Source organism: Parus major, chromosome 26 (assembly GCF_001522545.3).
Source record: "Parus major isolate Abel chromosome 26, Parus_major1.1, whole genome shotgun sequence".
In the NCBI taxonomy this organism is placed as follows: Eukaryota; Metazoa; Chordata; class Aves; order Passeriformes; family Paridae; genus Parus; species Parus major.
The window spans coordinates 34579-50381 of NC_031795.1; the positions used below are offsets into that span (position 1 = coordinate 34579).

A 15803-nucleotide genomic window follows, 5' to 3' on the forward strand; every position below is an offset into this window, starting at 1 on the left:
CCCAACCTTTCCTACCCCCTCAAGGGTCTCAATCCCTCCCCACTGCCCCCATCACCCAAGGGTCCCAGGTTCCCCACTCCCAGCACCCAGGGTCGCCACCACTTGCCCCAGTGCCACCACGAGGGTCTCACATTGACAATGGCCTCCTTGGTTTGGGCCATATCAGAGATGACACCATCGGTGATGATGAGGAGGACGAAGTACTGGGACCCATCCAGCACCATGGCCGCCGAGCTGGGGGAACCCTGTATGACGCTGGGGGGTTCAGGGACCCCATCCCAGGGCACGGGGCCCCTCTTACCGGGCAACATGGTTGACAACAGGGGCGAAGTTGGTGGGGCCATAGAGCTGGACACGGCGCAGGCTGCGCTGATAAGCCTCCAGCACCCCCGCAATGCCACAGCACGCTGGGTTTGATGCATCCCCATTCTGACAGTGTGACAGACCCTAGTGTCAGACAGACCCTCTGACACCCTAGTGATGGGGTCACCAGGACCACGGTGGCACCAAGGCCTCCACCTATGGACAGGGTGACACCACAGACCCCACCCACAGACAAGGATGGTAGTGCCATGGCCCCCAAATGCTAACAAGGATAATCCCACTATGCCCACAATGTAGTGACAAGGGAGACACCAACATATTCCCAACTCACTGTAAAGCATGACACTGCCATGGCCCCAACCCAGTGACAAAACGATGATTCCACTACGTTCCCAACCCAAAACAAGGATGACACTAGCACATCCCCAGTCCAGACCCAACCCAAACACACTATGTACCCAAACTGGTGACAAGGAGAACACCAAGCACATTCCTAATCTGGTGACAAGGATGATGCTGCCCTGGCCCCAGATCAGTGACAAGGATGACACCACCACAGCCGCAACCCAAGGACAAGGATGATACCACTGTGTCACAAACAATGTGACAAGATGATCCCATCATGTCCCCAACTGGCTGACAAGGACACCACCCTTCATCCACAGTCCTATCCCGCCTTGGCCCCTCACCAGTGGGAACTCATGGGACACGTGCCCATCCGGAGGGACCTTGGCACCAAAGCCAAGGGCTGGGAACATCTTGTCACTGTCGTAGTCCTGGATGATGTCCCCCACAGCCCGCAGTGCCAGGCTGTAGGCATTCAGCTGGAAGGGGCTCAGGTAGTGCAGGGACGTGGGCTGCGAGGGGTTCCCTGCACAGGCATGGGGCTCAGCACCTCCACAGCCTCCCCAGCACTGTTATATCTGCCAAGCACCCCAAAACACCGCCAACATTCCCACAACCATGGCACCACTATGGCCCCAGCCCAGTGGCAAGGATGATGGCATCCCCAACATGGTGACAAAGACAAGGATGATCCCACCATGTCTCCAAATGCCACCGTGTCCCCAAACCAGTGACAAGGGTGACACTGCCATATTCCAAACTTGTTGACAAGGGTGATGCCACCACATTCTCAGCCTGGTGACAGCTGGTGACAAGGATGACACCACCATGGAACCAACACAGTAACAAGAATGACACTGCCATGACCCCAACCCAGTGACAAGAATGGCACCACTCTGTCCCAAATTCAATGACAATGATGATGGTACCAAATCCCCAACCCAGTGACAGCTGGTGACAAATACGACACCCTTGTACCAACACAGTGACAAAAATAGCACTGCCATGACCCCAAACCCACAAGGACAATGCCATCATGACCCCAACCCAGTGACAAGGGAGACAGGACCATGTCCCCAGCACAACTACAAGGACAACACCATGTCCCCAAATCAGTGACAAGGATGACACCACCATGACACTAAACTGGTTACAACTGTCTCAAGCTGTCTCAAATAAATCCCCCCTTGGGGGGACAAACCCCCTACTCGCCATTGGATGCCGTGAAATCGATGGCCACTGTGAAGTTCAGTTGGGTCCTGGGGGGTAAAGTGGCATTGGGGTGGCACAGGGGGTGTTCAGGGACACCCCTGGGGCCACAGGCTGGAGTGGGTACACCCATCCCCCAATTCAGAGGACCCTCAAGTGTCCCTGCACTGTCACCATGCTTCACCTAAGGGAGGGGCTGGGGGTGCTGGGGACCCCCCAGATGACCAATTTGGGGTACTGGGGTGCCCCTGCCAATGAGGAAGCATCTGTGTGGGGGTGCTGAGGACCCCCAGTGGAGAAGACGGTGGTGCTGGGGACCCCAAAGGGAGCTGTTAGAAGTGCTGGAGACTTCCAAAGGGAGCAATTCTGGGTTCTGGGGATGACCAATGAAGTGGTTGTGGGTGATAGGGATGGCCTGCCCCCAAGAAAGCATCTGGGTGGAGTTGCTGAGACCGCCAATGGAGGAGCTAGGTGTGCTGACGACCCCCAGTGGAGAAACTAGGGGTATTGGGGATCTCAAAAGGAGTTGAGGAACAACTTAGCAGAACACCCCACCCCACATCTCCGAGGGAGCAACAGTGGTACTGGAGACCTCCAAGGGAGGAGATAAGGGTCCAGGGGACACCCCTGCCAGTGAAGTAGAGGCTGGGAGTGTTGGGGATTCCCTGCCCTTGAGGGAGCAGCTTAGGGTGCTGGGTACCCCCAAGGAAGGAGCTGGGGATGTTCAGGACCCTCAAAAGTGCAGCTTGAGGTGCTGGGGACCCCCTGCTCACCCGCCCCTGATGTAGTCCAGGAAGGTGTGCTCAGCCTCCACAGTGAAGGAAAGCAGTGTTACCTGTGGGGGGGACATGGGTCTCAGGGGAGGAAGTGCCCACACCCTCTGCGTCCCCCACCTCTGCACATCCCCATCCTCACTGTCCCCGAGTTCAGGTACTTCTTTTTCTTCATCTTCTTCCGGGGGTTCACCACCTGCAGGGATGGGAGGGGAGGGAAGGGGGCTGCTTCTCACAGGGACAGGGGGCCCCAGAGAGCAGTGTAAGGGACTGTCACATCCCAGGGCACAGGGGGGCACAGAATGTACTGGGGAGCAGCAGTGGGAGCACTGTGCTGAGGTGCAGAGAGGGAGCTTGAAGAGCACATGGTGGGCTGTGACACCCAGGGGTGCATGTGGGGACCCTGGGGATTGTAGTGTAGCTGGAGATCCATGGCAGGGGCTGGGGACCCTCAAGGGAGCAGCTGTGGGTGATACACGCCAGGGTGCAGCATGGGAACCATAACACTCCAGGGGTGAAGTGTGGGGCTTTAGTACAGGGAATCCTAGAGATTGTAAACCTCTATTGTCTGCAGCATGAGTACCTTGGGCACCATGACACCTCAGAGTGCAGGAGGGGGATCCTTGGGTACATGACACATCAGTGTACAATGCTGGGAAGGACTCTGGGGACTGTAACACCCCAGGACTGCATCATGGGGACCCTGGGGTATGTAGCACACACACAGGGACCCTGGCACCCAGAGGTGTAGCAGAGAGAGGGACCCTGGGGACCATAACCCCTGGAGGTGCTGCAGTGGGACTGTGACCCCCACAGAGGGGTGCAGGACCGTGCTCCCCACCACCCATGTACCCATTCCCCCATACCTCATACACATTGAAGTGGCTCTGGCCTCGCGCCAACTCCCGGTAGCTGGTGGTGAACTCCCCAATGAAGTCGTGGCTGCAAGGCGAGTGGTTCTTCATCAGTGGGGTTAGGGAGGTTCCCATTACCCAGGGGGATCCCCATCACTCAGGGCTGTGGGGATGGGGGGTTTCCCATTGCCCAGGAAGTTTCCCATCAACCAGGGAGTCCCAAATAGTCAGGGGGGATTCCCATCACCTAGGGGGAGGATTTCCATCTCTCTGTGGACACAGGGGTGAGGGGGTCCCCATCATTCAGGGAGTCTCTGTCACCATGAGGTGCAGGTGCAGGTCCAAGGGGTCCCCAGGGGGTCCCCAGGATCACAAACAGCTCACCTGCCATCACGGTCCCAGTCATATACCTCCACCTTGATGGCTCTGCAAAGCATGGGGGGAGGGGGGGGTCACCAACATCCCCCAACACCCCCAAATCCCATCCTCCCTTTTCCCCAGGGGCCCATCACACACAACCCCCCCACTCCCCGTGGGATTTGTTTTGATGCCTCTGTGGGCTTTTTCCTGCTTCCTTCTCCTCCTCGTTTGGATATTTTTATCCATTGTTGCCACAGCAACGTCCAACACGGGGCCAAAGCTGCGTGAGGAGATGTTTGCCAGGGCAGCAGCTTGTGACACTGTTTTGGGATTGGATGGGGGGGATGGCTTGGTGAGAGCTGTGATGCCCATTGCCCAGATGGGTAAACTGAGGCAAAAGCAGATAACACTGGGGAAGGGGGGTGGGTGCTACTGGTACCACAGAGATGGGGAAAGGGGTTCTGAGGGTCTCAGATGGCCACAGAGATGGGGGGAAGGGGTTCTCAAGGGGCCGCAGAGAGGGTGGAAGGACTGCAGGGGTTGCAGAGGTACCACAGAGATGGGGAAGGAGATGCAGGGGTCTTTGGGACCACAGAGATGGGGGGAAGGGTGTAAAAAGGGTCCTGGGGTACCACAGACACAGGGGAAGGGATTCTGTGGGACCATAGTGAGAGGGAAAGGTGGTCCTAGGGTACCATGGGCATAGAGTGATAGGGGGTCTAGAAGTCCAGAGGTACCATAGAGATGGGGACATGGGGTGCAGGAGTTCCTGGAGGACCTGGGAGATGAGGGAAAGAAGGAAAAGGGGTTCCTGGGGGCCCATAGAGATGAGGGGACAGGGGGAAGGGGGTCCTAGAGGACCATAGAGACAGGGAATGGGGTTGCACGGCATCCTGGGGCACCATGGGGTTCAGAGGACCACAGAGATGGGAGTGCAGGGTATGACCCTGGTATCCCAATATCCCTGGGTATGACAGAGATGAGGGAAGGGGATGCCCTAGTGGACCCTAGATGGAGAGAAAAGGGGGAAGGAGATCTTTGGGGACAAAGAGGGGGTGCAGGGTGTCCCAGTCCCCCAGTACTCACCGGTCATGGTCCCCGTTGCAGAGGGCACGCACAGGAATGGCAAAGGCTGCCCAGACAGGGTTCAGTGTATTCCGCACCACTTCCGTCTTGTGGCAGATGGTAAAACTGGGGAGAGGACAAGAGGAGCACAAGGGGGGTCACTCCCCCATCCCAACACTCCCCCAGTCTGTCACCCCTACAGTGCAGTGAGGATTTTTTTTTTTTCACCCCTCGCCAATGCCAGCCCATGGGGACATAGAGGTCCTGTTCTGGGGCTGAGCCCTCCCATGAGGCGTGAGAGGGTCACTGCGGTTTTGAGGGGGAGGTCGCTCACGTCCCGTCTTCGTTGCTGCGGTAGAAGACCATGAAGGGGTCAGATTTTCCAAAGAAATCCTTCTTATCCAGCTTGTTGGCGCAGAACTGGAGTGTGGCCACATCCTGAGGGGTGGAATCGAGGGGCGGTCATCCACCCTGCACCCCCCTCAGAGGTTGTATCCTGCGGGGTGGCTGCTCCATGAGGGAAGGAAGGATCCCAGATAGGCAGAATAAAGTGTGGGGATAAACAGCCTTCTTCTCTGGGATGCGGTCTAGGGTGTCTCAGCCACCCCTAATATTGCAGGGTCCCCAAGATCCCCCCGCCCCTGCCCTGCTGCAGCTCACCCGGCAGTTTCCCAACTCTTCAGCGAGGAGTATGATGGTGCCGCACTTCTTCCCCAGAATGTCACTGCTGGGATGGGATGTGAGCATGGCGGGGGCACACATGGTGTTCTGGGGGTGTTCCCCACACACTGGGCACCCCAAAACTTACCCGTTGGAGGCGGCTGGGGTGGGTCTCCTGCCCCGGGGGTGCATGGTGACTGTCCCCATCCTGCAGGAACACATGCTGAAGGATGATGGAGGGGATCCCCGCCCAAGAAAAAGCCCCCCCTCCCAATAAAAGGAGGTCTACAAAAGAAACCCCAGCCGCCCACCCCCCCGATTTCAGCACCCCTAAAAAGAAGCTGTTTCTACCCTCAAAAAGGCCAGTCCCCAAAAGACATTCAACCCCCCAAAAATTCCCACAAAACAAAATACCCCCAAAAAAGCCAACTGCAAAATTGTGAGATCCCTCCAAATGCAGACTCCTCCAAAAGCTAGATCCCTCAAAATCCAGATCCCCCAAACCCACATTGCCTCCAAAAGCCACCACCCCAATAAAAGCCAGACCCATTAAACCCCACCAAAAGGCCAGACCCCTTTCCTGCCAAAAGCCAACCGCCCCCCTGAAAAAAAAAGAAAAGCCAGTCTGCCAAAGTTCCACTTTTGGCATACCAAATGGGACCCAGGGACACATGGGGACATGGGGACCGGGGTGGGGGCTCATGTCACAGGGACTTGTCTGGGGAGGGAACTTTGGGACCACTGGGGACACTGAGGCCAGGGGGGTTCATGTCAAGGGCTTCTCCAGGGGGAGACATGGGCCCACTGGGTTTGGTACACTGTGTTTCCCGGTTTCCTTTTCTCTTGGTTTTGGAGAAACCCAGGGTTGTCCAAAGGGGACATGGTCACCTCAGGGACACTGGGGCACAGGCAGGACTCATGTCAGGGGCTTCTCCATGGGAGAGAACATGGTGACATTGGGATCTGTGGGCAAGGTGGCTCAAGTTTGGGGCTTCTCTGGGTCAGAGACATAGGGACCCCACACTGGGGCTGAGGGGGGCTACCATCAGGGGTTTCTCCAGTGGGGGGCATGGGGACCCTGGGGACTTTGGGAACACTGGACCACAGTGGAGGCTCACACACACGGTTTCCCGGGGGTGGGTGGGTGGGAATGACATGAGGACACTGGGGCTGGGGTGGTTAATGTCAGGGGCTTCTCTAGGAGGAACACGGGCACACCGGGGCACAAGAGGGGCTCACATTCACTGGGGTGGGACCTGGGGACACTGGGGACACAGGGACACGGGGGCAAAGAGGAGGGCTCACGTCAGGGGTTTCTCCAGGCGGCTGCCAGCTGAACCCACAATCTCCCCCAGGGTGCAGAATGCCTGGCCCAGGAAATCCTGCATGATCAGGGACATTGGGTGTCACCATGGAGATGCCCATCCCAGGAAGGCCAGAGGAGCAGGACTGATCCTGCACTTACATGCTTGGAGAGGTCAGGGCTCTTGGAGTCCACATCATACCTGGGGGCAGAGGGGACATGTGGGCATGGAACAGGAACAGGGGGCCTTGGATGGGACAGGGATGGAGACAGGGATGGGATGGAAAAAAGAATAGGGATAGGATGGGACAAGGATGGTACAGGGACAGGATGGGATAGGGACACAATGGAATGGACAGAGATGGAATGTGGATAGGGACAGGATGGGACAGGGTGAGGATAGGATAGGATAGGGATGGTCCAGGAATGGGGACAGAACAAGGATGGGGAAAAGGACACTCTGGGGGGCTGTGCCAGGGTGGCCAGGGGGTGATCCTGGGGGACAGGGGGGTGACACTGGGGGTGATACCGAGGCCACAGGGGCCACTCACAAGTCAAAGCGCAGGTTCTGCCGCTCCTCAAAGCAATAATCGAGGACAAACTTGTGCAGGAAATCAGGATTCAGGGAATTGTCGATGACCTCAGTCCGGCCAAACTGGGGGATGTGGGGACAGTGGGGGTAATGGGGTGACAGGAAAACATGGGGTGTAGACAGGGACATGGAGATACAAGGACATGGGGACATGGGGATGAGGTGGTGTGGACACAGAGATGGGGACATAGAGATGCTGAGACATGGGGGCATAAGGATGGGAACATAGAAACACAGGACATGGGAGCACAAGAGCATGGGCATGGGAGATGGGGGTACATGTGGTGATGTGGGCACAGTGGTATGGAGACATGGAGATGCAGAGACATGGGGGCATAGGGATGGAGACATGGGGAAATGAGGACATGGGAACACAGGGATGTGTGAAAATGGGGGCATGGGAGTGAGGGTGGAGGCATGGGGATGGGGGACAGTGGGAGATGAGAATGTGGACATGGGAACACACAGATATGGGGACACAGTGAGATGGAGACACAGTGAGAACATGTGGACATGGGGTTAGGGATGTGGGAACATGAGGGTACAGGGACACAGCAATATGAGGACACAAGGACATGAGATTGGGGACATAAGGACACATGTGGGCAGAGGAGGCGTGGCAAGGGTGGGAAGTGAGCCCGGGCCGGGGCACATGTGGGGACATGCGTGGGAAAGGGGCGGACCCAGGTGCTGCTTTGTGCTGCTTTGTGCCAGTGGGGCTGCCCCCACCCCCTACTCCACCCCTTGCTCACTAGCCCGCAATTAACACCCTGTTAATTACAGGGAGCAGGGCCTGGCTGAATGCCGACATCTGATTGGCTGGCTGCCCAGCACCTCAACATGCTCCCCAGATCCCCAGGATGCTGGTTGGCCGATCACTCTGCCCCCTGGCATTGACTGGGTAGCTGCTCATTTTCCAGGTGCTGCAGCTGAAGATGCTGATTGCTCACTGGTGACTGGCCAACTGATTGGAACCCCAACATGCTGGTTGGCCAGAATTTGACCTGCTCATTGGTCACCTGCCCAGCACCCCAACACCTTGATTGGCCAGTTGCCCATCACCCCAACATGCTGATAAGCCAGAATCTTACATGCTGCTTGGCTGGCTGCCTGCCATTACCCCTGACATGATGGCTGGCCATCTGGTTGGCACACACACATGCTGACTGCTCATTGCCCCAACATGCTGATGATTGGTTGGCCAGCTAGCACCCCAATATCCTCATTAGCTGCCTGAGTGCAACCTAACATGCCAATTGGCCAGCTGAGCACAGCATAACATGCTGATGAGCTGTCCCCCACCAACTGGGTCACTCACCTCTCGCCATTGGTGGCTGCCAGGACGCTGCGTGTACAGCACACAGACTGCAGGGAGAGGGGGAGAGGGGGAGGGGGGGCAGGCACCCACAGAGACCCACCAAAACACCCCAGAGACCCCAAAATTCTTAGAGATTACAACATTCCCAGAGACTCCCAAAACTCCCCCAGAGAGCCCCCAAAGCACCTCAGAGGCTCCCCAAATCCCCCAGAGGCCTCTAAAATCCCCAAAGAACACCCAAAACCCCCAGAGATCCCAACACTCCCCAGAGTTCCCAACACCTCCAGAACCCTCCAAAATATGCTTGAGACCCCCAAAGCCTTATAGAATCACAACAATCCCAGAGATCTCCCAAAACACCTCAGAGACCCCAAAAACCCCCAGAGGCCATAACACTCCTCAGAGGCACTGATAGTCCCGGAGACCCCTAAAACCCTCAGTTTCCTCCAAAATACTTCAGAGACCCCCCCAACCCCCCAGAGACCCCCAATCGCCCCAGGGATTTAAACATCCCCTGAGACCCCAAAACCCCCAGAAACCCCAAGCCCCCCCAGAGACTCCCCAAAACACCCAAGAGCCAAAACATCCCCAAAGACCCTAAAATACACCCCCCATCCCCCCTGCCCCACTCACGTGGGTCCGATTTGGAGAAGGTGTCCCTGTCCAGAAGCTGCCTGGGGGGCAAGGGGGAGTGAGTGTGAGTGTGCATCTGTGTGCATGTGTGTGAGTGATTGTGAGTGTGAGCATCTGGCTGTGCCTGTGACTGTGTATCCCTTATGTGTTCAGATGTTCAGAACACATCCTGAGGTGCAGAGCCGCATGTTGGGTCATGCCTAGTTGTGTGACACGGTGCGTGGCAGGGTGTGCCCCAGGACATGGTTTTGGGTTCAAAGCATGTCTGCCACATGTTGGGGGGCCATGTGCTGGGGGGCTCAACCATGTGTCAGGGCACGCAGCAGGGTGTTGGTGAGCATGGCCAGGTGTTGGTGGGCATGCTTGGGTGTTATGGTGCACTTCCAGATGTGCCCCACAAAACACATTGGGGTGCACAGACACATCTGCACAGGGTGCACAGCATGACACATGTTAGAGTGCCATGTGTTGGGGCACAACTATATGTCAGGACACCAAAGAGAGACCTCAGATTACAGAGGGAGGGTACAGGGGCTGCAGGCTACGAGTGGGTACAAGGTGCAGTGTGGCCCAGGGAGTTTCAGGGTGGGCAAGGGATACAGGGGGTGCAGGGGATACAGGGTCCAACATTACCTCCCTGCATCCCCAGAATCCCCCAAACCTGACCTCCCTGCACCCACTCCCAGAGACCTCCAAATGCCTCCCCGGTTCCCCATACACCCGCACCCTCAGCACCCTTGGCTCACCCAGTGCCCCTGCGTCCCCATACCCAACACTCCCTGTGCTTCCCGTGCTCCCCAATGCCTCCCAGAACATTCCAGTGTCTCTCAGTGAATCCCAGTGCCTCCTAATGCATTTCAGTGCCTCCAGCGCTAGCTGCCTGCCTCCCTAGTGCCTCCCCAGTGCTCTACAATGCCGACTGCTCCCCGTCCCCTAGTGTCTCCCGGTGCCTTCCAGGGCATCTCAGTGCATTCCAGTACATCCCAGCAATTCACACCACAAACTGCTCCCACTCTCCGGTGCATTCCAGTGCCTCCCAGTGCATCCCAGGGGATCTCAGTGCATCACCGTGCACCTCAGCACCCTCCAAACGCCGCTCCCCCGTGCTTCCCAGTGCTTCCCAGTGCCTCTCTGTGCATCCCAGCACCCTCCAACGGCAGCTACCGCTACACCACAGCGCAACCAACCCAGTGCCTCCCAGCACCTTTCAACGCGCCAGCTGCCGCTGCTCCCCAGTGCCTCCCAGCGCCTCCCCGCGCCCCCGCTCCTCGGTGCCGGCTCCCGCCGCGGCCCCGCTACCTGCAGGACACCGTGAGCTCCACGCGAGTGGCCGGGACGGGACCGGGGCCGGTGCTCGGTTCCGGGGAGCTCAGGCCCGCCATGTCCCGGGCTCCGTCGTTGCCCCGACACCAGCACCGCGATCGCGATCAGCTCCGCCCCGGGACTGCCCTTGGCACCGCCCGTGGCTCCTGGCACCAGCCCCGGCCGAGGGACTGCCCCGGAGTCTTCTTCAGGACCGCCAGCGGGGATACCGAGACCGGCTCGGGACCGCCCCTGGAATCGCCCTCCGATTCCCGGCACCGCCTCCGGAGTCGCCCCCGAGGCCGCCTCCCCTTTCCTGATACCGCCATGGACCCCCTATATTGCCCCCGAGATCGCCCCGAAATTTTCGGAATCACCTCCAGATTCCTGGGATCTACCCCCGCACCGCCTCCGGGCCTGATTCCAAATTCCCTGTACCACCCGGGCGCATGGGACGGTTCTGGTTCCGCCTCGGAATCGCCCCCAGATCTCCGGGATGCCTCCCGCATCATCCCCAGAGCTGCCTCCATAGTCCAGTTCCCCACTGGAAGCTCACTACTGTCCTCGGGATCCCCCCGCCATATTCCCGGGATCGCTCCAGGATCAACGCCAAATCCTAGTACCTCCCCTGACCACCGGCACCTCCCCCACACGGCCCTCGGGGCCGCCTCCCCATTCCTGGTACCGGATCCCCGATACTGTCCTCGGGATAGTCCCCAGATCCCCGGCATCACCCTCAGATGTCCGGTGCCGCCCCCCGCATCGCCCCCGGTGTCCCACTCCGCCTCCCCATTCCCAGTGCCCCCCGGACGCGGGTACCAAGGATCAACTTCGGGATCGCTCCAAGACCACTGCTGCTGCCCTGGGATTGCCCCCGAGGCTGCCTCCGGTACACTACGGACCATTGGTACCGCCCCCGGGATCACCCCCAGACCGGACCCCCGGTGCTCCCTCCCCGTTAGCCCCAGCACGGTTCCGATATTCCTGGTGCGCCGCCCGGTGCCATGGTGACACTCTCCATACCACCCACTCCTCAGGATGAGCCCCCAATCCCCCTAGTTCCTCCTTAATCAGAACCTTCCCACTATCCCTACAGCCCCACCAACTGCAGACGCAGAGTCCCCCAGTCCTCTGCTATGCCCCCAGTAGCTCCCTGCACCCTTTCCAGTAACACCCAGCAGCTCCCAGTACCGTCCCAGGTCCTGCACTGGGAGTCAGGGGGGACACCTATTGCTGGGGGGTTACCCAGTGCCAGGGGTGAACCCAGTATGCAGACCCCACTGCCAGTTCAGGGGTGCCCAGTGCTTTCTGGGGAGCCCGCTCCAGTGGGACAGCACCAATTCCCCCTTTCTACCCAAAGCTCAGTGATCCAACAAGCCCATGGTGGGGGCACATTCCGGGAGGCTCCAGGAAACTTTAAGGACATGTAGACACCACACAGTAGGTGTGGACACATACGAGCCTGCCGAGGGTTTTCCATGGAGAAATGTGCCCTGAGAGAACTGGGATAAGCATATCACAACCTTCTCCTGGAGAGATATCCCTTAGATGGTGAGGTATCCCACCATGCCTTGGTAACTATGTTGATCTCTTGTAACCCATTGGTTTTCCCCCCTGGTAACCACCCTGTCTTTCCCCCATAAAAACCCCAGCTTCTGCCCAGTTCAGGAGGGAGGCACTGTCCCTGGCTACCCTTTGCAGAGCTGCTGGACAATAAAGGCTGTCTCTGTGGAATTGCCACGACGCTCCTGTCTCTCTGTCTCTGAGTCGGCCCAGGATAACCTAGCAAGCAGAGCTGAAATCACTGAGCTGAAATCACTTGCAGTCGCAGGCTGCCCCCCTCGCTGAGGTTACGCAGTGGCCAGGGACCACTCCCTCTGGGAAAGTCGTGGCATCTGGGTCAGACCAACGGACCCAGCCTGGTCACCACAAACAGGTGTAAATTTGGGCACCCACTGGTGGCACCCACTCTGCACCCCCAGGAACTGGGGCCACTGGCAGCTCCATGTTCCCAGGGACAGACACCTGCCCCTCCAAAGGCACCCACAAACCCCTTTGGCGGGGCTCACAACCCCCAACATGTCAAAGACACCTCCCCAACCTCCCCCTAAAACCACCACTCTGGGGGGGTCCCACTACATCCAACCTCTTTTATTACAAACAAGCAGTACATGTTGGAGGGAGGGCACCCCACACCCCTACCCCGAGGGATACGCCTTGATGATCTTGACATCGTCGAGAGGTCGGTCCTGGGAGTTGGTCTCCACCATGGCTAGGCGCCCCAGCACCCCCATTCCTTGGCACACCCTCCCAAAAATGCTGTGCTTCCCATCCAGCCACTGTGCTGGGCCCAGTGTCAGGAAAAATTGGCTTCCATTGGTGTCCGGCCCTGCATTGGCCATTGCCAGGATCCCAGCACCTGTGAGATATGGGGACATGTCACCACATGGATACAGGGGACATGTCACCCTACAGCCAAGGTTCCAGCATGATGTCATCCCATGGGGGATGTTGTCTCATGGCCAAAATCCCAGTATCACGGGAAACATGTCACCCCAAGACTGGGATACTGGAGGGAGTCATCTTATGGCTGTGATCCTTGGGACATGTCACTCCATGGCCAGACTTCTGGGTAACCTGTCACCTGACAGAAGGGTCTTGGTCTTGGGTTGCTCCCATTGGTGTCCAGCCCTATAATGGCCATCACCAGGATCCCAGTGCCTGTGGGACATGGGCCAAGGGTCCTGGCACCCTGAAGGACATGCCATGCTATGGCCAGAGACTTGGGGGGGCATGCCACTCAAGGGATGGGGTACTGGGGGCTATGGAGGACATGCCACCCCATGGATGGGGTCTCAGGGACATGTCATGTCTCAGCCATGGCTGAGGTCCTAGTGTCATGGGGAAAACGTCACCCAATAGAGAGGTCTTAGGGGACATGAGGAAGAATTGGATCCTGTTGGTGTCCAGCCCCATGCTAGCCATTGCCAGAATCCTGCTGTGTATGAGACACAGGGACACATCACACCAGGAATGGGGAAATAGAGGACAGGGAAACCCATGGCAAAGCTCCATGAGTTGGGTGTCATGTCACTCCATGAATGGGGGTTTGGGGGACACAGCAGACTTGTCACCCTATAGATGGGATCTGTGGGGACAGGAGAGAAATGCCACCTCACAGCCAGGGTCCTGGAGGACATACCACATGACTAGCCACCTTGAGACACACCAACCCATGACTGGAGAGCTGGAAGTCATGTCACCCCATGGAGGAGGACACAGGGGATATCACATCCCACAGGTGTGTTCTCAGGGGTCCTGCCCCGCTATAGGTGGGGTCCCTGGCTCCTGGGTATACCCCTCCAGTGCTCTCCCAGTGCTGGCCCCGCTCACCAGTGAACTTCAGGTCAGGGTGCAGCTCATCCTCAAACTGCTTCCCATAGATAGAGGCGCCACCACGGCCTGCAGGTGAATTCAGGGGTCAGAAGGAATCGCTGGCACCAGGGAGGGTCGTAGGGAGATTTCAGAGGCCTGTACTCACCGGTACCTGTGGGGTCCCCTCCCTGCACCATGAAGTCCTTGATGATGCGGTGGAACTTGGTGCCATTGTAGTACCCACGGCGGCTCAGTTCAGCAAAGTTCTTGCAGGTGCGGGGAGCGTGTTGCCAGTACAGCTCCAGCACGAGTGGGCCCATCCTGGAATGGGAACACAGGTAGTGTGAATGGGAAAGGCACCGGGAATGGGGAACAGTAATGGGAATGGGAAGGAAATGGGATCATCCCAAAGTGACACCCACATCCCCAGCATCAGACTAAAGCCAGGGGCTGTGTTGCCAGTGCAGCTCTAGCACAAGCAGGCTCATTCTGTGAATGGCAACAGCAGGAACAGGAATGGGGAACAGCACTGGAAATGGGAACTGGAGACAGGGTCATCACACTGTGACTCCCACACGCAGTTTCAGACCAAAGCTAGGGTCTTGGCCTGCCACTACAGCTCCAGCACCGGAGAGCCCATCCTGGGAATGGTAAAATCAGGAACAGGAACAACATTGCGAACAAGGGAACAGCATCAGGAATGGAAACAGGAGATGTGGGTCACCTTGCTGTAAATTCCTCCACCTATATGGTAAATTCTGCAGCTGCAGAGCAGGGTCATCCCACTGTGACCCCCAACCCCAGTTTCAGACCAAAGTCAGGGGGCTGTGCTGTTAGTACAGCTCCAGCACCAGCAGGTACACCCAGGGAATGGGAAATGGGAATACTAGGAATGGGAACAGGATCGGGAAGGGTACCAGGAAACACCTCAATGTAACCCCCCCATCCCCCCATTCCCCAGAGTCAGTCAGGGACAGGGACCACAGAGGTGAGAAGGGATGGGGGGCAATGGGGGCTGCAGGTGCTGGGGAATAATGGAACCCCAGGAAGACACGGACAGCTCTCGCTGCCAGGGGAAACAACCAGGACTGGCTGTTTCTGTGCAGTACTGGGAGACACTCGGGCTAACCGGGTCACTGGTATCTGCCTGGTACCGAGGGGCCTGGGGGTTACAAACACCATGGGGGACACCGGGGGGGAACCAGGGGCTCTCTAGTACCGGGGCGGGAACCAGGACTGGTTGATACCGGGGGATAACGGAGCTGTCCCGTTCCGGAGACCCTGGGAGCTTCTTAGCACCTGTGGAATTCAGGGTCTGCCTGGTACCGGGGGCTCACGGACACCGGGGACTGCCCCATACCGGGAGGACCGGGGAGTCAGGAACACCGTGACTGCATAGAAGCCGAGGGGGGAGGGAGCGGACACCGATTTACCAGTGCCGCGGAAGGGGGCGGGACCAGGGGTGGGCGGGGGCTCCCGTGCCGGTGCCGGTACCGGGGCCAGGCCCTGCCCCTTACGTGGTCTCCATGGAAACGGTGGACGGCTGCCAGGAGTCGGGCGGAACGGCGGCCATGCTACGGCGGCACCGGTGGCGGAAGGACCCTCCGTCGCCGCGCTTCCGGGCCACGCCCCCAGCCGGTGGTGGGCGGGGCGCGGGGAGGACGAGAGCCAATCCGTGAGGCGAAAGGCG

The 15803-nt window shown here is 58.4% G+C and overlaps 3 protein-coding genes across 4 annotated transcripts; all 3 read right to left on the bottom strand.

Moving 5' to 3' along the window:
• Positions 1-11: 11 nt before the first annotated feature.
• On the bottom strand, positions 12-5732 carry LOC107214748 (copine-5-like). Its single transcript, XM_033519917.1, has 11 exons — positions 5591-5732; positions 5265-5368; positions 4952-5056; positions 3890-3931; positions 3518-3593; positions 2794-2847; positions 2652-2713; positions 1882-1928; positions 1014-1195; positions 302-447; positions 12-234 (listed from the first exon to the last, which is right to left on the bottom strand). The coding sequence occupies exons 1-11, from the start codon at positions 5690-5692 to the stop codon at positions 12-14; spliced, it is 1143 nt and encodes a 380-aa protein (XP_033375808.1). The 5' UTR covers positions 5693-5732.
• Positions 5733-6891: 1159 nt separating this feature from the next.
• On the bottom strand, positions 6892-11334 carry LOC117245538 (copine-5-like). Its single transcript, XM_033519930.1, has 6 exons — positions 10736-11334; positions 9437-9477; positions 8804-8850; positions 7445-7548; positions 7056-7095; positions 6892-6972 (listed from the first exon to the last, which is right to left on the bottom strand). The coding sequence occupies exons 1-6, from the start codon at positions 10816-10818 to the stop codon at positions 6892-6894; spliced, it is 396 nt and encodes a 131-aa protein (XP_033375821.1). The 5' UTR covers positions 10819-11334.
• Positions 11335-12874: 1540 nt separating this feature from the next.
• Positions 12875-15762, bottom strand: PPIL1 (peptidylprolyl isomerase like 1). 2 transcript variants are annotated; one of them, XM_015650747.2, is made up of 4 exons: positions 15631-15762; positions 14280-14434; positions 14132-14200; positions 12875-13157 (listed from the first exon to the last, which is right to left on the bottom strand). In XM_015650747.2, the coding sequence occupies exons 1-4, from the start codon at positions 15684-15686 to the stop codon at positions 12937-12939; spliced, it is 501 nt and encodes a 166-aa protein (XP_015506233.1). In that variant the 5' UTR covers positions 15687-15762; the 3' UTR covers positions 12875-12936. The 2 variants fall into 2 exon arrangements, with proteins under 2 accessions (XP_015506233.1, XP_015506234.1); XM_015650748.2 differs by lacking the exon at positions 15631-15762 and adding an exon at positions 15547-15606.
• Between the last annotated feature and the right edge of the window lie 41 nt (positions 15763-15803).

Coding starts and splice junctions, on each gene's coding strand:
- LOC107214748 (XM_033519917.1), bottom strand. CDS start 5,692: ATGTGTGCCCCCGCCATGCTCACATCCCATCCCAGCAGTGACATTCTG. Junction 2,714..2,793: donor AGTACCTGAACTCGGGGACA/GTGAGGATGGGG, acceptor TCCCCCCCACAG/GTAACACTGCTTTCCTTCAC. Junction 1,929..2,651: donor CTGGACTACATCAGGGGCGG/GTGAGCAGGGGG, acceptor TTTACCCCCCAG/GACCCAACTGAACTTCACAG.
- LOC117245538 (XM_033519930.1), bottom strand. CDS start 10,818: ATGGCGGGCCTGAGCTCCCCGGAACCGAGCACCGGCCCCGGTCCCGTC. Junction 9,478..10,735: donor GAGCTCACGGTGTCCTGCAG/GTAGCGGGGCCG, acceptor CTTGCCCCCCAG/GCAGCTTCTGGACAGGGACA. Junction 6,973..7,055: donor GCCCTGACCTCTCCAAGCAT/GTAAGTGCAGGA, acceptor CTGATCATGCAG/GATTTCCTGGGCCAGGCATT.
- PPIL1 (XM_015650747.2), bottom strand. CDS start 15,686: ATGGCCGCCGTTCCGCCCGACTCCTGGCAGCCGTCCACCGTTTCCATG. Junction 14,435..15,630: donor ACCGTTTCCATGGAGACCAC/GTAAGGGGCAGG, acceptor TTCCCATTCCAG/GATGGGCCCACTCGTGCTGG. Junction 13,158..14,131: donor CCCTGACCTGAAGTTCACTG/GTGAGCGGGGCC, acceptor CATATCTCACAG/GTGCTGGGATCCTGGCAATG.